Source organism: Phaethon aethereus (genome assembly GCF_964289735.1).
Source record: "Phaethon aethereus genome assembly, chromosome: 5".
Taxonomy (NCBI): domain Eukaryota; kingdom Metazoa; phylum Chordata; class Aves; order Phaethontiformes; family Phaethontidae; genus Phaethon; species Phaethon aethereus.
This window is the reverse complement of record NC_138579.1, coordinates 19,172,253-19,199,098: the sequence shown is the minus strand read 5'-3', so window position 1 is coordinate 19,199,098 and position 26,846 is coordinate 19,172,253. Positions and strand designations below refer to the sequence as shown.

General features: G+C 38.5%; 2 protein-coding genes across 3 annotated transcripts in view; both read right to left on the bottom strand.

Moving 5' to 3' along the window:
* The window catches only part of TRIP11 (thyroid hormone receptor interactor 11), a gene marked incomplete at its 5' end in the record, with an annotated part of 34,736 nt that extends 29,794 nt beyond the window's left edge, over window positions 1–4,942 (bottom strand). Inside the window, 3 exons of the mRNA XM_082000318.1 lie at window positions 942–1,052; window positions 2,168–2,244; window positions 4,804–4,942. Of these exons, the coding sequence (XP_081856444.1) occupies window positions 942–1,052; window positions 2,168–2,244; window positions 4,804–4,942 (327 nt within the window). The remainder of the gene's footprint in view (window positions 1–941; window positions 1,053–2,167; window positions 2,245–4,803) is intronic.
* A 9,174-nt stretch (window positions 4,943–14,116) lies between these two features.
* Window positions 14,117–26,759, bottom strand: ATXN3 (ataxin 3; the record flags this gene model as incomplete). Of its 2 annotated transcripts, none has more annotated exons than XM_082000534.1 (11): window positions 14,117–14,325; window positions 14,975–15,068; window positions 15,838–15,961; window positions 16,382–16,557; window positions 17,675–17,807; window positions 18,060–18,147; window positions 20,465–20,531; window positions 20,949–21,034; window positions 22,385–22,429; window positions 22,969–23,133; window positions 26,736–26,759. In XM_082000534.1, 11 exons carry the CDS (start codon window positions 26,757–26,759, stop codon window positions 14,212–14,214), a joined length of 1,116 nt encoding a protein of 371 aa, XP_081856660.1. In that variant the 3' UTR covers window positions 14,117–14,211. The 2 variants fall into 2 exon arrangements, with proteins under 2 accessions (XP_081856660.1, XP_081856661.1); XM_082000535.1 differs by having other exon boundaries at window positions 14,117–14,306; window positions 14,980–15,068.
* Between the last annotated feature and the right edge of the window lie 87 nt (window positions 26,760–26,846).

Below are 26,846 nucleotides of genomic sequence, written 5' to 3'. Positions count from 1 at the left end.
TTTACAAAGTATTTCATGCAAGGACACATATTATAAGTGTTAGTGGTTTTCAGTTAAGTAAAACTTCAGTAAAAGTGTTCGCTGATTTTTTCAGTAGCCAAGGCACCTAAGTACTATAGCAAGGTACAGGCTAACAGGTTGTACAAAAAATTTAAAGAGGGTATTCAGATATGAAAATTAAGCAATGATGCTTTCCCAACTATTTATATTACTTTTGATTTCTTTGATGCTTAACAACCCAATGTACTGAAAATTTACTTATTTACAATAAACTGCAGTTAGCTGCATGCAATTTTCTCATAACAACTGTTATTGTCCTTAATAAGCAGAACTCTATACATCTCAAAATTCTGCTTCCTCTAGTTCCCACATGCATTTACATCTACAAAAAAGCAGAAATAAAATTCCTTTTCTGTAATTCTAGGCATACTGGCAACTTCCTTCATTTAAAAGGCTATGAAATCTCATGTTACACATTATAAAGCTGATGTTTCCATCAAAGGGACACTGCTGAAACTATGAAAGCTAGTTCTGCTCCCTTTAATTGTGTACGTTAAGATAAATTATTATGATATCCACAGACAATATAACTTGTGGATAACTTGCTTCAACTAAGAATTTGCTCCTGTTGCCTTCCTTAAAGATAACTGAATCAGAAATATAAAGCAGTTTAAGTGTCCTTTCTCACAGTGATTCCAGAAACAACAGAAATTCTGATATGTACATGACATTTCCAGAGAGTTTTCTCATCTCAAATATCTCCTGGCAGCTCTGTTTATATTACATGATTCACGACACTCAGTGTCTGCATTAACAAACCAAGAAACCATAACTGTGACCAATATCTCCACTGAAAGAGCACAGATACTATAACAAAGAGATTAAACAGCATAATACGTAAGTTTATTTGACATACTCAAATATTTTACTCTGTATCCTACCTCTTTCTGCTGAAGCTGATTTCGGTACTCTATAGATAACTGCTTTATCTGAAGCTCTGCCGCTTCATGCTTTTCTTCTAAATCACTACAAACTTTTTTCAGTCTGTCGTTCTAGCAAAAATGAGAAATGAATGTTAGTAAATTTGGAACAGTACTTACAGAATTAGAAAAGCGTTAGTCTAATGAACATCACAGAATCTATTACTTCACTCAGAACACACAGTAACTTCCAAGTGTGAGTCCAAAAGTCACGTTCACGACCAAGCCATATTTTCATATGGCATGGACTCTAGCTCACTTTCAGAAAAAGGTTTGTGGTGGCCAGAGGTAAATGTCAACAAGAAAAATTCAGGGCTGAATTACATCTTAGCATGATCCACAGGTGGAATTTGAGGACAGCCACAGAGTTCAAATTGGAGCTAATACCCACACAAACCAGTATTCTCTCTCTAACATTGGCCAACAGCAGATGGCAAGAGTACAGGAAAAGGACAAGCAGGAACAGCTACTTCCCCAACATACTATCTTAACTTCTCAGTGCTCTTGAGGGCTGAAGACATACATCAAAGTTTACAGCCATAAAGTCGCAAGACCAACAAGTCCTTTGTAAAAGTACACAAAGCCACTTTCCGCAAGGGCACATGGGACTTTTAAGCAGTTTTGAAAGAGCATGAGCATCCGTAGCTATGTTAAAATGACCATATGTAGGGCAACACCGACAGAGAACCGCACCAGGGAACACACACACTCTACACTTGGAAGCTTGCTGCAAAAGACATGCTGTCCAGCCTAACCAGGCATTCTAGATCTGCTTTTATTTGTGGTCATACATGAAATGCTATAAACCAATTTTAACTCTTTACCAGCTAAAATTTATGAAAACTGAAAAGATTTTTGCATTTGCAAACTTTCTGCATTTGCAAGCTTTTCAGAGCCAAGTCTATTGCTGCAGTCCAAGTCCACATGGTAGGTAGGAACAGTTGCAGGATGCAGCAGTTAGCAAAAAACCTAGAACTCGTACCACATGCATACTGCAATAGACAAATGTGCCCCCTTAACTGCAATGGGGGTTTGTCACCAAAAAAGAACACCACATTCTACCACCACCGTCACCCTTGTTTCTAGATTTACTCAGGGACAAGCAACTGCAGTGCAATACTGCACCTTTACAAGAAACAAGTGTTATATATTGCTTTTAATTACAGTAGTATTCCAAAATTTCTTACTTCACACTTTTGTGCTGCATTAATATTTTCTAGTTCTCTGAGTCTAGAATTGGACACGTGGAGTTCTGTTGCTGCATCTGAAAGAAAGTGGAAATTTAAATTTTTATTAAACTACTTTTAATCTGTTAAGAAGACATCAGTTAAGACCACAGTCATTAATAAGTATCTTACTTTAGACTGCTTCAATGTTCATTCCTAGGTAAATATCAAAAGCTGCTTTTGTCTGAAAAATAATTCTGACTGTTCTGATAAGAGAGTCTTTCTGAACCCAATTTAGTTCTCTCTTATCTAGGCTTTAAGTCAGATCACAAAACTAACTTTTTAAGCTTTAAAAAATGATTTAAGCTTTAAAATAAGGGAAATTAAAAGTTTTTACTTGACTATTTCATGTAACTGAATCTGTTTTTCATTTAGGACTTTGCTCCTGACATGACAGTTGGGTGCTCCTCAGTAATCTCACGTGAAGTTTCAAAACAAGAGTTAAGTTCTATAAAATACACACAAAAGTGACTAAATTTTCAGAAAAAATCCCAAACCCAACAAAACCCACAAAATAACCCACACAACAAAACACCAACCCTGCCCACCACATAAAGGCATAAAAATCCCTTACGACTCACTCTCTTTTACAAAGGTGACACGATCTACCATACCAGTTTATCTAATACAAAACCCACATAATTCTGTCCCTGGATACTCCTCCTTTCATGGCCAGCCTTCCTCAAATAGGCTATGTTTCCTTCTCCCATGTCCTACTTCTAATGGGCAGAAATACCACATTTCCTTTTATTAATGAGAAATAATGCTGAATTGACTATAAAGCAAGCTTGACAATTTTTCAAAATTTGAAATAAATATAATTTTCCAGTAAATTCTGTATTTCATTATGTCCTATGTGCTGTTTAAAACTGATGCAGCTCAAGTGCTGCAGAGGCAACAATGTACCCATAAAAATTGCCAAACTGAAGTCCATAATCCACAAACACAATCTTCAGTTCAAATGGCCGTCAAAGCAGTGAATGTAAGCGATAATATAAGAAATGAGGAAACATTAGAAAATCAGGAAATTAAAAAAGGAATGTAGGGAACTGCCTGAAAAACGTACTTTAGGCCACACAGTATTTAAAGGTCTTTACAGAAGAGTACCTAGATGCCACTAGATTTTACACTCTCAAGGCTAGTAACCCATAAAAACGTACTACTATGAAATTTTTAGGTAACAGAAGTTGTTCACAGCAGTATCTAGCAGTCAAGTACACCTGGAAGTAACTACTGAACATCAGCACATCTCTCTTGCACAAACTAAAGAACAAACGTGAATTGGAATCTCAATTTATCTTCTAGAAAGGCAAAACAAACGCACTAGATGACTACACGGTTTAGAAGCATAAAATAAGTTTCCAGTCTAAACTAATATGGATTTTGGAATTTAAGACAATCTAAGCAAGTCTTTCAGAAATGTGAAAAAAAAAGAAGGTAACTGCAAAGTTACCAGAATAGATTTCTCTTCCAAGCATTTTACCTGTATACCAAAAACACCCATCCATATGATACCAGTAGTACCAGCTTGCCAACAAGATTTATATAATACTTTCAGAATGGTTCATAGTTGTGAAGTTGCAAACAAAGTAGAATTGTTTAATTTCACATTTAAGATGAGTATTCGGAAGTCTTACCTATTCTTTGTTGCTATTTTTAACACTCTTTTGAGAATGCTCATTTATTCCAAGAAGTTACAGTTTCAAGATGGTAAACAATACTTGTGGTATTAACCTAGTGATATTTATTACCATGTTATACAATTGCTTTACTAGAAAAATCAAAAGTTTTCTTCAAAAACTGATAACAAAAAGGCATTACTAAAGGTATAAAGAAAGGACTATAGAATAAATTTACTATTACTTTATTGAATATATTACTCTGATGTCTTAAGCTTTTTTGGTTCAACTTTCTGTTTTAAATATAGCTAATCCCTATAAAACAAGGGCCATGTTCTCCTACTTGGCTGTAGGAGAACGGCAGAACTATACAGGTTTCTCTGGGCCCAACTGAAATATAAGTAACAAAAACATCAGAAACACTGGACCTTTGCCTGTGTTACACGTCAGACTTGGATCACACCAGTGGCAAAAAACCCTCTGTACTACTGCTACTCTGCAGTTTTATGAAACCGCTCTAAAAGCGGCTAATCAAACGTGGTTTTAGATAAAACAAGTAAACAGAATGGAAGAGCAGCGTTGTGTATTTTCGTTACTGATCAACACAAAGCTTCACGCAATTCAGAAACTCCCGAATAATAAACCTAGAAAAGGCTGCTATTACAGCCTAGGAATATGTTTATTCTCCAGACCCTGAGGTCACAGAGGCGGAATAAAAACGAATACGGAGCCAGCAAGGCGCGCAGCTCTCCCGAAGGGCATCCAGCCCCGGTTTAGTGGGACCCTGCAGCTCCCTCACAGTCGGGCGGCAGGTGCCGGCAGCGCAGGCCCCGCCGCTGCGCATACCTGGGGAAAGCGGCGGCCCGAGGAAGGGCTCCCTGACGCAACCAGTCCTATCCTAGCAGGTACGCACCGGCCGCAGGCAGCCCCGGCAAGCACCGCCCCGCCCGCCCGGCCCGGCGCCTCAGCCCCCCTTACCGCCCACTTCCTCCGCGCCCTCCAGCAGGATGTCCTTGGTGAAGCTGGAGATCTGGCCGGTGAGCGAAGACAGGCTGTCCCCTACCTGTCCCAGGGACTGACCCAGCCCCGAGCCCAGCCCACCCAGCCACGACGCCATCGCCGCCGTTCAGAGGGCTCTGGGCCTCGCCGGCTGCCGCGGGCGAAGATGCGGCCTCCTGCTTCCCTTCTCACTAGGGAGGGTCAAGGCTCCTGCTGCGGGCTCAGCAGACCGGTCTCGGCGACCCCTCCACCAGCGCCGCGCGCATCCCCCCGACACGACCCGACTCAGCGGCTCCTCCCGGCGGCTCCAGCCTCTGCCACCTCGACGGCCGCCATGACACACCCTACCGAAACACCATCGACAGCCGCGGCAACCGGCTCTCTAGCCGCTATGACGTGTCCGCGGCAGCGGGGGATGTCGGGATAGCGGTGGGGCGGGGCCGCGGGCGTGTCGTGCCGGGCGGTTGATGGCGGCCGCCGGTGGCGGGTGCGGCTGGCGCCTGGAGACTGAGGCAGCGTCCCTGCGAGCTGACATGCCTCACCCCCGGCAAGCAGCGGGCCCGGGGGGACGCGTGGTTTTGAAATGCGCTTGCCGTCAGAGCGACGGAACCAAAACCCCAGTCCATAGTTGCATTTGAGCTCTGCCACTGTGCCCACCTCGTCGGTGGTGTGTCTTATCGCATGTGTGAAAAATAAGTAACTCAATCAGCCCTTATTTGTATTAAAGTGAAGCTGGGGGAGCCCAGAAGCCGCCACATAAAGCTGTGCCGGTCAGGCAGCAGGTGGCCAGTGGTGGGGCAGGCTGGCAGGCCTGGGCACGGTGGCTCCATCAGCCAAGGTTGGAGCTGAGGCAGTAACGCCCTGCAGTTGATGTGAACCCGACCCTTGTTACCTACGCATACTTAGGTCATGCATCATTAGGAAAACACAGTGTCTAAGTGCTACGAGACTAGAGACATTTTGTATTTGAAAATGTATTTTTACTAAGTATCCAAGTTCCTGAAACACCAGGTCGCTCCTGCTTTGGATGTAGATGCAATGGATGCTTAGCTGGATTTCCAGCCACAGCCCTGACACCGGCAGAGTTCAAAGTTCTTCTGTTTTTGTTCAGATGACGTATTCAAAATTATTAGGGACTACAAGAGTCTTGCACTGTTACAGAAAATACACTATTTAAACAGTAAGAGCAATACTGATATAACTAATTGCCAATATTAGAAATAAAATACAGGACAGCTAGCCCATTGCTAGTTTCAAATTAACAACTACATAAAAATTAATAATTAAAGCACCACATCAATCGTGAAATGAAGTGGAGAAGAAAGAGCATTTCACAGGTAAAGTCTTAACATTTTTAGAGAGGAGCTGAGAAGGCAGCAGGCACAAAATGCATGTTCTGAAGGTAGAAGCTGACAAATATTACAAGGCAGCTGTGGAAAAAGCTGCTTCTTGCTTCCCAAACTGTATCTTGCAGAGCAATTTTGTAGCTGGCCTACAGTACTGGATTGCCTTTTTAGTTTTACTGTTCACTGTCACTCGGAAGCAACTCTGGGGTTGGGCACAGTAAGTGACCAGGAGTTTAGCAGTAACAGAAATAGCTTTCATGTTCAACAGGTTTTTTTAATAAAGATTGCTTTCCCTCTTCGTCAGGGAAAAAAAAAATCCATCAGGTTGATACATTACCAAATTTTAAAATTAATAGTATATTTACCACCCTTACCATAATCACAGAATCACAGAATCACTAGGTTGGAAAGGACCTTCAAGATCACCAAGTCCAACCATTAATCCAGCACCAACATGTTCCCTAAACCATATCCCCAAGTGCCACATCCACACGTTTTTTGAACGCTTCCAGAGATGGCAACTCCACCATCTCCCTGGGCAGCCTGTTCCAATGCCGGACCATCCTCTCGGTGAAGAAATTTTTCCTAATATCCAATCTAAACCTCCCCTGGCGCAACTTGAGGCCATTTCCTCTTGTTCTATCACTAGTTACTTGGGAGAAGAGGCCAACACCCACCTCACCACAACCCCCTTTCAGGTAGTTGTAGAGAGTGATAAGGTCTCCCCTCAGCCTCCTCTTCTCCAGACTAAACAACCCCAGTTCCCTTAGCTGCTCCTCATAAGACTTGTGCTCCAGCCCCCTCACCAGCTTCGTTGCCCTTCTCTGGACACGCTCCAGCACCTCAACATCCTTCTTGTAGTGAGGGGCCCAAAACTGAACACAGGATTCAAGCTGCGGCCTCACCAGTGCCGAGTGCAGGGGCACAATCACTTCCCTACTCCTGCTGGCCACACTATTTCTGATACAGGCCAGGATGCTGTTGGCCTTCTTGGCCACCTGGGCACACTGCCGGCTCATATTCAGCCGGCTGTCAACCAGCACCCCCAGGTCCCTTTCCGCCGGGCTGCTCTCCAGCCACTCCTCCCCAAGCCTGGAGCGTTGCATGGGGTTGTTGTGGCCAAAGTGCAGGACCCTGCACTTGGCCTTATTAAACCTTATACAGTTGGCCTCGGCCCATCGATCCAGCCTGTCCAGATCCCTCTGCAGAGCCCTCCTACCCTCCAGCAGATCAACACGCCCACCCAACTTGGTGTCATCTGCAAACTTACTGAGGGAGCACTCGATCCCCTCATCCAGATCATCTATAAAGATATTGAACAAGACCAGCCCCAGAACTGAGCCCTGGGGAACACCGCTTGTGACCAGCCGCCAGCCGGATTTAATGCCGTTCACCACAACTCTCTGGGCTGGGCCATCCAGCCAGTTCCTCACCCAGTGAAGATTAAACCTGTCTAAGCCACAAGCCGCCAGTTTCTCCAGGAGAATGCTGTGGGAGACGCTGTCAAAGGCTTTACTAAAATCCAGGTAGTTAACATCCACAGCCTTTCCCTCATCCACCAGGCGGGTCACCTGGTCATAGAAGGAGATCAGGTTGGTCAAGCAGGACCTGCCTTTCATAAACCCATGCTGGCTGGGCCTGATGCCTTGGTTGTCCTGCACATGCCCTGCGAGCACTGTCAAGACCAACCGCTCCATAATCTTCCCCGGTACAGAGGTCAGGCTGACAGGCCTGTTAGTTCCCAGGATCCTCCTTCCGGCCTTTCTTGTAGACGGGCGTCACATTGGCAAGCCTCCAGTCTTCTGGGACCTCCCCGTTAACCAGGACTGCTGATAAATGACGGAGAGTGGCTTGGCAAGCTCCTTCACCAGCTCTCTCAGTACTCTTGAGTGGATCCCATCAGGCCCCATAGACTTGTGGGTGTCCAGGTGGTTTAGCATGTCCTTAACTGCTTCCTCCTGGATTATGAGGAGTACATTGTGCTCTCCATCCCCATCTTCCAGCTCAGGGGGTTGAATACCCTGCGGATACCTGGTCTGGCTATTAAAGACTGAGGCAAAGAAGGCATTAAGTATCTCAGCCTTGTCCTCATCCTTGGAGACAATGTTCCCCGCCATATCCAGTAAGGGATGGAGATTCTCCTTGCCTCTCTTTTTGTTGTTAATATATTTGTAAAAACATTTTTTATTATCCTTTACGACTGTGGCCAGACTGAGCTCTAGCTGGGCTTTTGCCTTTCTAATTTTGTCCCTGCTCAACCTAAGGAGATCCTTGTACTCTTCGTGAGTTGCCTGCCCCTTCTTCCAGAGGTGATAATACCACCATCCATAATAAAAACAATCATACACCACTTCAAATCTGTTTCTAGCTCAAACCAAAACCAAACTCCACAAAAACCATGTACCAGAATTGTAGAAAGTATTAGTGATGTTTACATTTCATGCTATATCACAGATCTGTTAACTGTCTTTGATAATTTTAATTTAAAACATGGGGTTTAATGGAGACAAAATGTTTATAAAACACCCTATACCATAGTTTAACAAAAACAGTTATGCGTCCAGAGGAGATAAAAGATGGATCATCTTTTCCAATAGTGTTTGGTTAATTCATTTTGTATGGGAAATTGTCTTAACATTTTTAAGTAACATCAGAGATGTCCTCCAGACTTTTAAAAATAGAGATGTTAAAAATGTCTCCTATTGGGGTTCATTTTATAATGCCAATTAAGGCAAGAAGTCAATAAAGTAGCACAGAGGGCTCCCCCCCCCCTTTTTTTTTTTTAATTACTACCTTTCAAAAACTAGAAACTGACTATTCAGCATTTCAACTCTTGTTTTTTAGCTGACTGCCTTCATCTACTGTTGATAAAGGTACACAGAAGTCATCCAGTACACTCCATGGATTGACTAAGCTACAAAAAGTGTGCACTATGCCACAAAGAGAATGTGTATTCTGGTAGCAAAACAGGAAACGTTAGCTTATTTTAAAAATTCGAAAGCATACAGTTCTTAAAGATGTAGCATAACTATAATCAGTACCAACTTTTTTCCTAAAAGGGGTGCCTTCACATACATTTTGGAATACCAACAGATGAAAAGACAAAAATGACAAATATTTTCCATATATAAGGAAAAGCACATATGCAAACACTCAGATCACGAGAGAAACATTAGAAGCTATAATCGTATTTATTTAAAAAAGTGATATCAAATACAACCATATATATTCGTGCCTATTTGGAGAGCATTTTCAAAGTATCAAACAGCACTGACATTTTCCAGTCAAAACAATGACAAAGCATTTCAGTTTTTCTTTTTTAATCTTTTCAGTATTATATGCTCTATATACACAAAATAGACAAAAAACTGTATAGGAATCCAGAGCCAAAGACTGAAAGCAGAGTCTCAAGATGAAAAATTTATTACTGAAAGTGATTTCTAAAATACACAGCTATTAGGCAAGAGATGAAAAAAATTATTCCCTTACAAAATCCTAACTCTACACTGTTTTGTACACATAGGGTCTCATGTAGCAAAAAAATAAAATTTTATCAATGCTTGCATGCTTTAAAGACAATATAAAGGTTTTTTCCTCCTGTTTTTGTGTAGTGGCATTTAAATATTACATCCCTTTCTGTTCAAACCCTTTTCTAAGTTTGCCTTCCTCAATTTACACAGTGGCTGTACTGGTCAGAGAGGAAGAGGATTAAAAAAACCCACAACCAATAAACCATTAAGTGTAGTAACAATTATTTGCTTTTCTTAACAAATAAATTAAAGTAAAAACATTTTGATTGGGTAAAATCAGTTGAAAAGTCACATGTACTTCAACATTCTGAAGAACTGTAATTGGGGATGAAGGTGACTGGCAGGTTAAGTACTAAAGCATTCCCCATGCCTGAACCACAAATAAGGCAAAATGTGTGTATGCAGGTTAAAAAAAAATCGTATTGCAAAACAGCTCATGCTTTTAAGATGCAAACCCAGATACAACACAAAGAAGCTACTAATCTGAAGTTGAAGAACTGAATATTTGGACCAGGCCAGTTCAAATGTATTAATATGAAGTATTGTTCTTACTTAAACAACTGATTGTGTGTGTGTGGGAGGAAATGGGTATATACGTATTATGTATTAGACTTTTTTTTTAATTATTTGTGAGTAACTATGAAGATTTCCCAGGAGCAAAGTTCATTTTATGCAAGACAGTAATGGCTTGACAAGTGAGTAATATAATTTTACATCTAAGACCTTAAAAAAAAGTTTCCACTTCGATTTTTCTTTTCCTTGGATTCTTTCTTCAATTCCTTTAAAACTATGTGCTGGTAACATGAATTGTACAATAATACTTCTTTATAAGTCTGAGTTCTAGAGGTCTCCAATCCTATTCCCCATGATATTTCTCAGTAAAAAGGCTTCCATTTGCATGTTTTCATCATTGTGTTTGAAACAATAACTAAATTCTAGAAAATTTCACAGGCGTTTTAGAACTGTAACACGTTCTTGTTCATTTTTAAAAGCCTAACCATAATTTTTTTAGTAAAACAAAGCAGCTTGCAAATGACAACATTTGTCCGAGAAACAGAAATGGGATAGTTTACTAGACACGTGCAGAAGCTATTTTAAACACCCTACCATTTTATAAATCTGTAATAGAAGCAATAGTCCAACATTAAAACACATTGGAGATTTAACTTTGTATTGGTTATTTTTAAGTAGTCTGCAAAGTAACTAAGTATGAAAAAGAAGAGTACATTAGCTGAAAATTACATTTAGACTTGCTGAAGTTGTTTGAAGGGCAGAAGGAGCCCAAATGTTGGAGACTAAGCCAGTACTGTATCAGATTAGTTTCAAGCCCAGAAAAATGTGAGCATTTAAATAGCTCGTATCTATACCAGCTGTGCCTAACAAGAATCGCATTCAAGCATGACTGCATTACAACACTTTTTCCTCCTGCCTTCATTACAAGAACATGAAAGCAGTTTACAGAATTATACTTACAGAACTAATTTGGGAAGATATTTAATGTAAGTATCACTCATTCTCCTTACCCCTTTGAGTTCTATAGGCAGAAAAACACAAATTGTATCACATTGACTGTTCACTGTAAGGAACACTGTAAAAATCCGTCTGAATGAAGTCTAAAATTCCTTCAAATATCATACTGTAATTAAAAAAAGTTTAAAAAATAAATTTCTGCTCCTTTACAATGGACTTCAGCCTAAAGCTACAACATGGGAAGAAAACCCCTCAGCTTGACAAGAATAGATAACACCAGGCTCTAAATTAGTAAATGCCTTACAAGCATAGTTCAGCCACGTTGAGAACTGTTTATCACTGAAAGAATGCACACCAAAAAAATGAGATCACCTTTTTATTGACAGCTTCTTTGCAGGTCCACAGCTTTTGAACTTTAGATCCGAGTTATAAAATATGTACTGTCAGCAACTAGTATTAGTCTTTTCCTTTGGTGCAATTAACATACGTAGCTTAAATTGCTACCTCTTAACTGCTTGACTGGGCAGATACACCTATCAAATTCATTTTGCTGGAGTGACAATGTTTCTACACAGAAAGGAATACAGTTAGCCCTGTATGATTGACACAGTTGTGCTTTTCAGGCACTGTTACTTGATATTCCTTATCTATTAGAACACTTGGGTGATAAAGTAACTTACAAAGTGACACGAAGGTTCAAATGCAAACCTCCATGCTCTAATGATTATAAAAACATGTAATTGTCACAGGTTACAGTTAATGCAATTCAAGGGGCTTAGATTTTTTTTTAATATAGGGCTGCTACACTATATACCTATAGAAATAATACTTTTTTTATTATATTCTTATAATAGAGGATAAGAGGTCCAAGTTCCAAGTACTGGTATGAAATTGCCAGCCTATACCTATTTATAAGAATGAGAGTCATATTTCAGAATCAGTTTATGGCACAACAAAAGAAGGAAAATTAAAGCTATGGATAATTTACAGACAAGCAAAGAAATAATTCAGTGCTTTAGAGATTCCTTTCCTGTTTTCAGTTCCATATAAATTTTAAACTGAAAGCAGAAATTTACATCCTGAAAAATATAGCATTTCAAAATGGCATATGCACATATGGACTTTTAAAGCTACTATTTAGCTGTATTAATTTGAGGCATTACAGATATTAATTATAACGTGCATGACAGGATTATTTAAAAAAGACAAAATTTTAAAAGTTTTTAAAAAGTACTGCTGTCTCATGTCAAAATCCATATTGTCTTACACATACCAGTGGTTCTGGTGACATTGGTGGAAATTCATCACACAGGTAAGGAAAACAGAATTTATCCCAATTATGTATAATATAATAATATCCTAAGCTATCAAGAAACCATTGCTGTAAACAAATCTTTACTGAGAGGTAAGAGCCCTTTCATGTACAGTACTACTTGATGCTGAATGTGTATTTCCATCTAGCTACCATTCATTTCATACTAATTTTAATTAAATGTTACAATTGTGCAATGAATATAACTTCAGAATATTTTAATAAAGAAATTTGGGGTTATCTTCAAAAGATTCTTAAAATGCCTGTGCTAACTGTTAATGCATTAAGTGGACTACAGCTTACATACCCTATCTATGACATATTTCCATATAATTTATATGTAAACAGAATTTGTATTTCAAGCACCATTTAGGAAAATGAAACATCTCAATTGTTGCACTGAAGTTGAAAGTCAGGTTTGGTCACCCTGTTACACATTCATCCTGGATATCAAAGACAATGTCTTACAACCAATAGAATAAGCTCTTTCACATACTTTGCTCCGCAATTTTTCTCAGGATCAGAAACAGCGTAAAAATTGTAAGGTGCGTGAATAAAGGCCATTCCTGAAAAAGCTGCAACATTCTAACAGACACTCATAAAAAGCATTTCAGAAAGAACATTCACACAGACATAAATATTCATTCTTAAAGGAGCTACTTGCACAGGGGTCATTTCAGACTGCAGAAATGCAACTTATATGTGTGGCACTGACTTTATGGCACCTAAATCCCCTCCTCCTTTCTCCTAGACTCAGTTACAGCTCTTTCATACTGAAACTCCAGCATGAAGGGTTGAGCTGGAATAGGAAAAAAGACTCCAGAAGAGGTAGAAAAGAAAACCTGTTTAACCCAACTGATTATATGCTACTTTTATAATAAAGACAGTGGCATAACTAGGGAGAGCATAAGAAAACAAAAACAAATAAAAACCCACAGGCGGCAAGTTATCTGCCAAAAGACAACAGGGCAATGCAAAAAACCTTCTTTAAACATGGATCTGAAAATTTTACAGTTGGAACTAAAAAGTAAAACCGACAGTTGGAACTAAAAAGTAAAGCCAGAAAGTGTTAGAACGTCAGAAGTCACCAAAAGATTCAGGAGTAACATCATCATCAACAATACAATGAAGATTTTCTCTTGAATTGCAAAGTATGAAGTTTCTGGATTCATGTTTCTCCTGCAGAATGGGCCATTTCAAAAGTGGACAGCAGGATCAAAAAGTTGACATTAAGTCATTGAGAATAAAAAAAATCACAAAATAAGTTACTTAGGATAAACAGAATTTAATTCTTTTTCCCATTTTAAGTGATTTCTTATAAAGAACTTCGTAATTTATGAGCACAACTTATTACTTGTATCTATTTTTCCATTAGTACCAGTTGATGCTGGTACTCGGCACCTTTAGAATTCTTCAAAATGATTTAAACTTGCTTTTTAAATGAAAGTTAAGCTGCTACACATGTCTAACTTTGTTCATGTGAATAGTTTCAGTAATTTTAATACAGCTACTCTTGTGAACAGATGTTCTGTAGTAGGAGTGCTACAGTTTTCTAAATTAGTGCAAACTTTTTTGTATTTGCAGATTCCCTCTAACCTCTGACCTCCAGCCCCCCTTTCATTCCTGCTGCCAGAACTCTGAAATGAACCCTGCTTGTGCAACATCCACACAGTAAAATTTTAATGGATACTTAGTGTTTTGACAGTAAGAGGGGGGGAAAAAAGTTACATCATTTCTCCTCTTCTGTATTCAAGTGGTTTCTAACAGATTCCAGAGACATATTCATGGCTGCTTGAAGCATGTCTTCTTCACTCATATCACCTCCTAAAGAGAATAAATGCATAGAAGTTGGATTAAATGCACAGAACTAGTTCTCAACTGTAGTTAAATGCTTTCTTTGTTCCTTTAGTCCACACCCACCTGTTTCCACCCCACCCCCAAAAAAAGTTTGTTTTTTTTAAAAAAAAAAAAAAAAAAATCACTGAACATTTTGCACTTAGCTTTCCATCCACAATAGTCAATTTGTAACAAGTAATACACATTAATCTTGGATCACCTCTACTTAATCCTGGTAAGGCCTACATACTTACGTTCTACCGAAAACTAGTTCCAGTAATTTTGTCCAATATTACTCCAAGTTTATTACATTGTCATACAACTTTAAAGGTCATTTAGAAAACAAATTGTTGGCACAAATCACAGATATTACAATTTGTAATGCTCCAGCCAAATAAAACAACAAAAAGCAAAGCCAGAACTCAAATGGTCTAACAGTAATGCTCTTCTCTTTGAAACAGGATATTGACATTCAAAGCAGAACAGGCTTTTCAAGAAAGTGATCCTTTGCTTCACCGCCAGAAAGAATAATGGCTGTGATACAGTCTGAATGGCTGCCAGAGCGAGGAAGTAGGAAGACAAGGAAAGTTAGGAAAGAGCACTACAGGTGAAAACAACATAAACATTTCAGTGTTGGAAATAAGTTTTAAGAAAACAATACCTGGGTCAGCTTCTGGAGTGCTTGAGCTTAGAGCTGGCTTGTCATGTACATTCGGGGTCTGATCTTGCTGCTGTAGCTGTTGTTGCTGCCTGGAAGTGTTACGAATTTATAAGAGAATAAGATTAACATCAGTATGAGACCTGTATCAAGTCTGTTTCGTTGTAAGGAAGGCCAGGAATGAGAAGTAGAAGCTGTTTGGTACAGTAACACCCTTGCACCTAAAATCTCTTCAATCATTTCACCCTACTAACCTTCAGACACCTATCTTCCCAACATTATATTCCAAGCCACATTACTACTTTCCCAGAATTTGGATGTTCTGCATTCTTATCTTCTCATGCAAAGCCTAACTCCTCCAATCCATAGCATTTCTCCCTGGTCTTTGTTTCCTCCATCACTAGGAAACAGAGGTAAGGAAAAGCTGCGACAATACACCAACTATGTATTAAGAAGATAATCCAGAACAGCAACATAAAATATCATCTAGAACACTTTCATGTGATGCACATTAGAGGCATCATTACCAGAAGCAGAGTCTCAGAGAAAGAATACTTTTCTTCAGGAAAATAATCACAGACATTTAAAAAATTTCATTTAAAACACTTCCACAACATATAAAACATATTCTATGTTTTCTTTCTTCACAAGACTGATATTGCATTAGTAACAGATCCCCTCTTATTTACAGCTTTCTTTTCTTCATAGGAACCACCTGGGAATAGCAAAATTCAGGTACTGTTAGGAAAACATGTTAGAGGTAAAAGTTAAGCTGGACCTTAGTCAGAAATCCATCCACACCACAAAAGCACTGAAAAATGACATGTACTTCCACATGCAGTTTTCTATCAACTACTTTACTTTTCAAAATAGGCTTGTCTTCTCCTTCGGAGTTCTTCTGAAGAAAGGGAGCCTGTGTGACTGGTGTGAGGTGACTGAGGAACATCCCGTGGTAATGAGTCTGAGAACTCACTTCGACGACTACCTAAAACCAGAATACGCCATATGCTACTAATTACAGTAAAATGAAGTAAATTAAATATAGCTTAAGAAAATGTCTTCAAACTTGAGAGGAAGAGACTTGTTGGAGAAATAAGCTCTAGGCTAACTTCACTTAATACTATCTCTCCTCCTCACCTTAGGACTGTTTGCTTTCTCTCCTGCCACCCTTTGCCAATTTGTTCTTGCCTCCTAATGCTCAATGCTAACATGAAAGTTGCAACTTTAAGAAACAGAAAGGAGATGGTTACAGGAAATTCCAGATTGTCCTTCCATGCCTCAAAGCCAGTCTTCCCAGAAAGCTTGATGCACGCTGAACAAAGTGGCTAACTGAAACTAATTTCAGTAGCTACCTAAAGCTTAAGCGACATGAACATTGTAAGAGAAATTTAGATGACCACTGCACCTTGCATGCTGAGTTGAATGGCTCTGCGAAGATCGGCTTCTTCATCTTCCATATCAATTTCCTGCCTACTTAGAGCCAGGGCTCTCTGAAAATTCTCTTCATCTTCATCTAATACGCCTGTTCCGTCAAAAGGATGGTTAACTTCTATTGCTTGGTCCACATCACTTCTGGGTAGCCTATGAAATTGATAAATTTATGGCAGAATTCAGACAGAAATCATTAACTTCTCCTGTGAGATTTAAAGTATATATTTTCTGCTGATTTAACTCTACTTTAACTTCAGACAAAGCACATTTCTATTGAGAAAATCTGTTATATAAACAAATATTTCAATTTCTACACGAAAAAGCACAAAAGAGGTGCAAGCAGAGCTTGCAGCTGTAAAAATTAAAATACTGCAATTCTAAACCCATGCACATGTTGACAACAATTTGTTTGACAGGAAAAACTTCAAAAACAATAAGGCTACAAAAAGCAGTAATACACGTTATTCAAACCTACTGCTATTTAAACAGTTACACCAGCAGAAAACAGTGCATGTGGTGTCCTCCTCATGAAGCTTTGATGACCACACTAGAGCAACAGATCCTCTGTAAACTATACACACTTTCCATGTCACTGCCAAGTAGCTTGTTTTTATTCCATCAATTTACAACACCAGTTTACCTTTACAAAGTGGAAGAAATAATAACGAATTAATGCCTCTGAAAACTTTAATCCTTTTTATCGGTATGCAATTTGTTCACTATGAAAATGTGATAAAATTATTGCAGTAGTAGTACTTTATATGCTTTCAAGGATGTTTTGTATTAGCAGTATGCATCACAACAGAGCAGCACCACAACATTTACAATTAAGTTATTCCAAAAGGGAATATTGTATGATTTACATGATGTGGAATTCAGGTATGGGGTTTTCGTTCTTTTCTCCTTATGACCGAATGCACAAGCCAGTCTTAATTATAGATTGATTACTATTAACCATAGTTTGGTAAGATTTTCTAAACCATTTTACTCTAATTGAAAAAACAGAGTAATCATGAAGTTTGAAATCTGCGCGATACACCACTTATGCACATGGCAAGATTTAATCCTTATTAAGGTAGTTTTTGCTGACTTAAAAAGTACATCATTTGTATTCTACCAACTTGCTTTTACTGGGTGTAACAGTAGTAAGCATATTGCACTACAGGTACTTCTAATTATATCCTAAAGAGGTTGTCTCCATGTAGGCATTTATCACAGAAACCAATCATACTGAACATTACTAAAATAAAATCTCTATTTACCTTACCTCTGATCTCTCAACTGTGCTGTCTCTTCTCCAATTAATTTTGGTCGCTGCATCTGCTGTACCCGAATCATCTGCAATAGCTGATCAGCCTCACAGTCTGGCAGGTCACCTTTTACTACAAATATGGAATAACCTGAGGAAAATAAATCATAAGTCTACAGCATTAAGGTGCATGCATAAACACTCTAAAACACACACTATATGGAACACAACGATGTGCAATTTATTACAATGTAAGGCTCTACCTTTCATTATAAGGACTTGGGTTATTTCACTATTTCAATCATAAAACTAAGGGTAGTTAACTGAATACATAAGTTCTAATAAATAATGATTATTACCTACTTTTAATTAATGAGATTTAACATCTACAAGTTACTATTACCTTCCTGTTGTAATTGAGCCAAGAAAAGTGCAAGATATGTATCTGATATTAGTTCTGGACCCATCAAGAGAGAGTTCAAGTTAAACCACTGTAATTAAGAAAAAAAAAGGTTTGAGAGAACAAATTAGCATAAAGATTACTCGGTAATCCATTTCTGTACATTGTGGTAATTTTCTATGATGGAATATCCGAATAAATCTAGTAAAATAAATTATCAAATTAAAAGTCTTTTGAAGCACAACACGTATACTGGTAAAGGCTACCCTTCAAATATGCTTCAGCTAACCGGAGATCTGAAGTGGCAAAATTACTGCCTGCTGTCTCCCATTACTGAACACTGGTACCAGGCAAACAGATTAAAACAAATAAAATATAATGGTAGAAGAATTACTTCAGACATCATTCTAAAATTCTGCTTAATCCCAGTTTTAAATCTGTTAAGAGACTAATGAAGGAAGAAACCCTACATAAGTTAATGCCTTATCTTAAGAAATTAATAGATAAACGGAAATTGAATTCTTTCCACTTTCATTAAACATGCTGCCTTTAATAGCTGATGATGCCGAAAAACTACTGTTTACTTTTCTCTGAGATAATTTTTAAATCTAAAAATTAAGAAAAATGAGCTCAAATTTAATATGCTGCTAGTACAGTGTAATGTTACAGTAGGGGACACTTGAGATAAATAAACACTGATCATTTCTAGTTCCCTGAAGAAGATAACTAGTTATTTATAATACTTCTTCTAGAGAGAAAATATATTCAACATGGACAACAAAATATTCTACCTTCAAAATCCCATATATATTGCAATCAATCTGAAGAATGTTTTTATACTATATTTGTTCAATATTATCCAATTTTAACCAGGAAGCACCATTTCAGATATCAGAAGGACAGTTCTATCTACATTCTCACTAAAATGCATTTATCTACTCAAACTTCCACATATGCAATCATACACTTGCAGTTAGGCCCATACTAGAATTCACCTGGAATACAGGTAAGTGACTATCTACCATTCTGTCATTCAGTCACTTAAATTGTCAAAAATACCTTTGCCACTAGGAAAGGGTAAGACAACCAACAGCGTAAGAGGTAGGGAATAAAACATTATTTAAACAAATACAATGGACAGATTACAGTCAAACTTTTAAAGGGGAATATGGGGGAAGAAGGTTTGGTGAACTAATTTTGCTTTAACTGTGACAGAAAAGAAGCAGGTGAAATCTAAGTCAACCTATTTTGTCTATCTTTTCTCATTACCCTCTAAGTAACAGACACCTAGTATTGTCTTCATGTGGCTACAAGCCACATGTACAAGCCATAAACATCCCCTCTCCAACTTAGAACATTTTGGGCTAGAATGCTCTCTCACAAAATTCCACCTAACATAGTTGTATACATAAAGGAACATTCCTATACTTTTAAGAGACCATTCAGCCTTTTCGATATCAAATATACAAAAATTACCTGTAAACATTATCCATACTTTTAAACTAAAGCAGAACAGCAGAGTTTAGTCTGTTTAACCACAGGTAAATTTTTAGGTTTTTTAATCTGGATGACAACATAGGTAGCTACCACTTGCAAAATGAACCCAATAGGTAAAGAGACTCCTGTCCACTGCAAGTAGAATCTAAAAGCTTATTTAATGAACTTTTTCTATGACAAAAATAAACCTGAAAAAAACAAATGCCAAAACAGCTTATCTTGTATAAAAGCTTATGCAGTATGATCCAGAACAATGATTGGCTACTGAAATGAAACATTGCATTGGTGTTACAAGGGAGACAGATGTGAATTGAGTTATTATATAGGTACCATATACTTATATGGCCATCCCTTACCTTTAATAACTATTTCCTGCTTATAATACGATTGTTTCAGAAAGTTTGCTAAAATAGTGCAAAGTTGTGATTCTATTTTCCTAACCTTATCTTGATGGATACTCTTAAATACTAGCAATCATGAATATTAATACATTTGAAATTTCAGCTTTTTCTTATACCTACTGTCCATTTAAATGACCAAAATTATTTTTACAATAGCAATAATTCAGTGCATTAAAAGAAGTTTGCATTCTATAGGCATCCTAATCCTTCTCCAGGATTCCCTCCTCCCCACCTGTACAATTTTTCTGCTACTTTTCATGCAGAAAAGAAAGAAAAAAGCTTCAGATGTCACACAGATTCTACCAGAGCTGCAGCTCCCTACAGGACAGGTTCACTGGGGAATTAATCCCAGGCTAACATTCATAAAAAGCTGCCTGGTTTTTTTGGGATACTATTAAAGCAAATTGCAGCAAAAGCTTGCAAAAGGCCAACACACGATCTACTCGCAACCACTTTTCCACCCCCATTCTGAAGTCAAATTTTAAATAAAAAAAAAAGAGACAATGTCACCTGTTTTCCTAACTTTCGAACTGTAAACCAGTGTTCCTTATAATTACAAATAAATGATTTTTCATTTCTGCAAAAAGAAAAACAAAAGGTATAGATAAAATTAAATACTCTAATACTGGAATGCATGTTAATGTTGATGTTCTTTGCTACCACTAATTTAAGCTTAAACAATAAAATTTCAGTAATACAATTGTTGATGTTATAGAGTACTCATACTGCTTTTATAACATATAGGAAGTTGTCAACATTACTGAGATCTCCATAAACCTGTAATGCCACAGATACTGAGGTATCATCAAGGCACAGTGGACAGATGCTCATATACACCCCCAAAACAAAAAAAATTAAAGACAGAGGGGACAATAAAAACATCAGAATGCAACAGAGCTTGAAACAGTAATTTTAAAGATCTAAATCATAGATTAAGATTATTATTTTTCTATAAAATCAAAGCAGGGACGAAAAGAAAAAAAAAAAGTCTTACATGGGGTCGATCCCAAGCCTCTGATACTCTGGGCTGTTGAAGAGGATTAGTTCTAAACCCCAAACTTTCAAGGCATTGCTTATAACCTGTCAAAAAATAGCACTTTTCATGAGTCAAACCAGTCAAATCTAAATTTAAGCAATGCAACCACCTTAGCTGCTATAAACAATATACTGTTTTCATAAAACATAGGTTTCAAAACATTGCTAGGAAACCTAAGAATCACGTTATTCAAAATGCAACTGTCATGAATCTACATGCAAACATAATACATCTAAGAGGAAGTAACAAAACTAGGACTTAACTGAGATGTGTTAATAAGCTTACTCCCCCAAAGCTGTAACTTCACCTCTCACAGGTACTTTCTAAATTGTCATCTCTCTGCTCCCAATGTACTGCTCTGCCCTCTCCCCTCCCCAACATAATGTCATCCTTCCCCACAGTAACCACTGGAAATATCACACCACTGGATTGTCACAGGGTCTGTCAAGTACATTAGCACAAACTCTTTTACAATAGCTGTTTAAAACTATCTGAAATAAAGCTGTAAGAAATTTTAAATCAAGACTTCATCTTCCTTTCGGCAAGCCAGCTATGTAGTGAGCAAAGCAATGACAGGACAAAAAAAGTAGAATATGAGGAAGCATTTTTTTTTCAGCTTCAATACTGAAGCACTACAATCAAGAATACAAGAAATGCCAAACTGTTAATGATTTTTCACTGAATAGAAAAACCGTCCTGTCCTGCCATAAGGAAGAGAGGCTCTCAAGGGATTCTGGAACATTGACAAGTGCCTCTGAAAGCTCAGGGAACAGCCAAAGGTGCAAAGCATTGCCTACAGCTTTAGCCTAGGCACAAGCCCCAATTTGGTGCTCAATACCTTTTTTCTGTTGTTCTGGTTTAAGTATTTCTTATTACTTACTTTTCCATTATGGTCCTTAAAAAAAAAAACAACTAACACACAACAAAAACCCCCCAGCTCTAAAGTGTCTGGAGTGTGTTATAAAAACTGGAATGCAGATATTGCAGTTTTTCCATTCTGCAGATCACTGTAATAACCCTGTAACCACTGCCAAGGGCTTTACAGTCTACAATTTGAGAAAACAATCTCAAGTCTGCTTTCTCACCTGTAGTCTACAGGAGCCAAGGTCTATACTTGAAGTGCCCATTAGAAGCTACTTAGAAATCAAGCTTATTGCCAGCAGGTGTCATTTCACAGTTCAGGAGTCCATGCTTCTACCATGTGTTTAAGGGCCCATGAACTGAAGAATTGCAAGTCACTGTTGTTAATGGAAAACACTCTGAAGATTTAGAAGTCCAGCACTTAATTCCATTAAGCCTATAAACTGGAAACTAAATGAAAAAGCTCGATGCCATTTAAATTGTATGAGAGTACATATATTGCATAAATAAAAAATTATGTCAGCTGTGCTTACTTGAATTGAGAAGAATCCACTATCATCCATATTTACAGAAGGCTGCTGCTCAGTGTGAGGTTTGGAAAGAGAAAAGGGGAAAAAAGGTGTAAGCATAAAAGGTCAGAATTAATTCCATTTTGAAAATAAATATAACTGCATATACTTAACAGAACAACTAAGTATGCCCTAGTCTATAAGGCTAATTACAATGTCAAAAATAAGCTTATTAATTAAAAACTCAAACCTTTAAATTAGAAATGCTCAGTGCTTAAAGGACAGACAAGCACAGGAACTTCTGTTCCTATCTCTGCCATTGGCTTACAAAAACAAAAGGTAAATCGCTGATCCTCCTCCTTGTCATGCCTGACCTGCCTACCTGTAAGATGAAGATAATGTAGCTTTTTTGTAGAATTACTGTAACACTGTAATAGTAATATTTGAAAATGCCAAACTTAAGATGCATGAATAAAAAGGCCTATAAATTTAAGAACTTATAGCACTAGGAAATTAACCTTCTCTAGCTATGCAAGAATAGCAGGCCTGTGCTACACAAATTAGATTTCAGGCAAATATCAAGCAATCTCAAATTAAGAAGATTTTACCTGTAAAAACGTTCTATATTCTTCACTAGACACTCCTCCCTCTGCCATTCTCATTCTTTCTTCCTCATCCAACTGCTGTGCAATAGAGGATAACTCAACAGGACTAAAATATTCCCCTTGTAGCAAATTATTCAGACAGTGCTGAGCACACAATGAGCCTTCTTGCTAACATTGGAAGAGGGAAAAAAAAAGACAACAACAACAAATATCACATTAATGTTTTACTCTGTAAAATGACTCAATCATTTCATTCTGGCAAACTTCCTGCCCTACCCACTCACCCAGAATGACATAATCTTCAGATGTGTTACACTGCAACCTATGGAATACAACCCTCTCATCAGTTTGATGGGGGAAAAAAAACAACACACATACTACTTTATTTACTCAAAGGAAATAAATTCCATGTAAAAACATTATTTTGAAAACACTGTAAAAATTGCTAGTGGCCTGACCAAATCAGACAAGGACGTTGCAACCATAAGGACAATGGATTCTGTCCTCTTCCAAGTCATGACCACATGCAAATGAAATGGTTTGGATCTCTACTTCCCAGTAACAAATGTCTTCTGCAACAGATACTCTCATTCTTTTTTAACTATTCTTTCCTGCCAGGTATGGATATTGGCAATCTGCTCTCCACATGTGGCTGAAGAAAAGCAGACAATTAGGACTTTGGAGAGATTTAAAAGTATACATCTACAGAATTTATTTCGTTCATTTCAGGTTATGCACCAAGTTCAGGTTATAACCAATCTGTTTATTGTTGAGAAAGTGATTAGAAGCTGGAGGAGCAGTAAAACTTATTTCCACATGCAATTTATGTATAGGAACTAGGTAAAAGAAGCTAATACTGCTGGTTCTAAGATCTTGATGACAATGATGAGGTGACAAGGAAAAAAAATTAAACTCAGCATATTAAATAATTAGAATATTTTTGTTGATAAACCATTTAAATGGAAAATGTTTTATATACTTTGTTACATATCCAGCACATTAGAGAACTGAAGTGTAATATAGACTGTCAGCCCAAATTAAAAATCACTAAATTAGAAATCAGTCATGATTTTGTAGCACAAATTAAAAAAATATCTAATTTGAATGCATGTCAGACTCCATAATTTTCCTAAGTGCAGATAAAATACTGCCTTGTTAAAAAAAAAGTAGGCACAAAATAACCAAATTAGTTTCCCATGAAAAACAATCTTTCTTTACAAATAACTAAATCACAAATGAAAGATTAACACATTTTAAAGTCCTGCTTTTCTCTTTTGTTTTAATCAGTCCTGATTTTTATTTACATTAAGAACTCTAATATGCATGCACTCCATTAAAAACAAAACTAAAACCCCTCAATGAAAACCCATGAACATCCCTCCCTCCCACCAAACCCACAGAAACTAAGAATACAAGAGTATGCCTTGGAGTAATGTTCTTTAAACTTCCATGAAAGCCTCATATAAATCATGTGCACAAGTCTCCCACCATCTCCCTTAGAGCAGGAGCCTCAAAAACTCCCTCTACTCCAGATGACAGAATCTTCCTGCATCTTCATCACTCATTGAGCAATGAGTTATTAAAGCTGGACTGGCTGTACTGGAATTCAGTAACCTTCTCTAGCTCACGTCCCTCCCACAACAAGAAAGTCAAGACTAAACACCAGCTCCTGTTGCTTTGGGACCACATTTCTGCTAGTGGTCATATGATAAAACAATAACAGAAGAACCTGCTCAAGAATCACAGGTTTCTCCACCAGTATTATATGAAAATGATTTAGAAACAGAAATATTAAAATACCTTTGAAAATGAGCTGTATGACAGCCTTAAATCTTAATTTCACTAAAAGGACCTTTCTGCATTTATACAGTTTTATCTTTTCATATGCACAATTTGTGCATATTAAGTGCAAAATGAAGAAAGCTAATCTTACATTTCTTAAGAGACGTTAACTTTTTTTGTGGGTGCAATGCCACATCCTTCCATAATCTAAAAATCCCCTCATTGAAACCTGTCCTGATATCAACTGCCTCCCTGCTTTCAATGTTTTCAACCATTTGCATCTTATCAAAGAAGGGGCCAACTTATGCCCTATCCTTAAGCCCTACTTTCTGCAACTGTCATTCCCTTGTTAAAAATGCCACATTACTTAGGTCTTTGCTTTGTTATTTTCCTTTATAAATGCAGTGTTTTTCATGCCTTTTTATTGCAATATCTGAGGTGTGCAGATTAGAGTGGGGCATATGCATGTACATGCAGCCCTCTAAATATTTTGACCAGAACTAACAGTAATAGTGCACTGGGGATGTGGGATGGGGATATCGCTTAAGAAAAGAGCCAGATGTTAAATTAAATTTTCCCTACAATAATTTGATAACAAAATAAAAATATTTGATACTCCAATTTAAAACAGGCATTCAGGTACAGCTTTGTAACTGTGTAACTAACTTACCAGTGAACAGTTATGTTTCACACATCAGACACTCAAGACCATAGCCTCCCTCCCCAAACCTGTAGCAACTACAAATCACAATTAGCTTATAACTTTGAATATATCACATTGTCCCTTCAATTTCAGCAGAGTTTTGTTACCAAACTACAACACAACCTAGTCATAAAAAAGTTATCATTTCACTATGTGATAGGCTAACACAGGTAAGAGAAAGGTACACTTGTTTTGAACTCATTTTCAAATCGAGACTGGCACTCAAGGTCACTGTAGCAGAGGCCACAATGGCTGAAATCTAACACTCATCCTCTGAACAGCAGCTGTTTAACACCACAATGCTTGCCAAGTTTTGCTACCCAAACCTAGCCTGAAAGAACACGCCTCAGGTCCTCTGGATTTCAGAACGTTTTGTTTGGCTTTTTTTTTTTTTTTCCAAAGGAAAGTTATATAGTTATCTTGATTTATTTGCTAAGTAAACCAACCATTATGCACGAGAACAGCATCTAAAAACTAGTGTTAACCTTGTTAACAAAAGACATTGGCAAAGTACGCAAAAAGAGACAATTATATTTAATAGCATAAAAGCATAAACAGCTCATATTTGGAAACCTGAATAAATCACAGCAATTCATAGAAGCATTTGTCCTCCAAAACAGGAAACACTGTTCAGCGCACAGGACATGAATTAGGATTTTCTTAACAGCTCTCCCTTTCCCTGCTCGTTACACAACCCCAGCCAAGCCAGGCTAGATGAAGAGCTGCGTTTGAGATAGAGCTACAGCCCTACCTGCCGCTGCTCATCTTCACGCTCATTTCTCAGCCGCGCGAGTCCTCTCTCAAGAAACAGAAGCAGCTGTAGCCTGTAGCTTCCGACACTCGAGGTCTGTTTCTAAAGGCCCAAGAAGAGCAGTCGCCGTGCAAGCGCGGACGCTGAGGCTCAGCCCCGACCCTCTTTGATCTCAGTAACGACACTTCCTCTCCCCGCAGAGACGGCAGGCCTGGCAGAGCCGAGCTGGGCCGCGCCAGAGGGCCCGAGCTCTCCTCCGTGACAGAGAAAACCGAGCCGCCGCCTCACCCGGCCGCTGTAAGGATACCGGAGAGAGGCAGGGCACAGGTCGAGTACCCCATGGGTACCGGGGTCTGTCCAGGGCCAGTACAGGGACGGGGGAGACCCGGCCGCCGCCCCTAACAGCGCCTCAGAGAAAGCACTCCTGGTCCAGGCGGCCAACCAACAGCGCAACCCCCGCCCCCCTCTCCCCTCGCCAGGCGGGCGGGCGGCCGGCCAGCCTCCGCGAGGAGCGGAACCCCAGCCCTCACTCACCCGCTCGTGGAAGATTGACTCCATGTTTATTGTCAACGGCCAGCAGCCTCCGCCTCACGTGACCTCCCCAGCCAATCAAACCTTCCCTTGCTCGACGAACCGCGGCAGCCA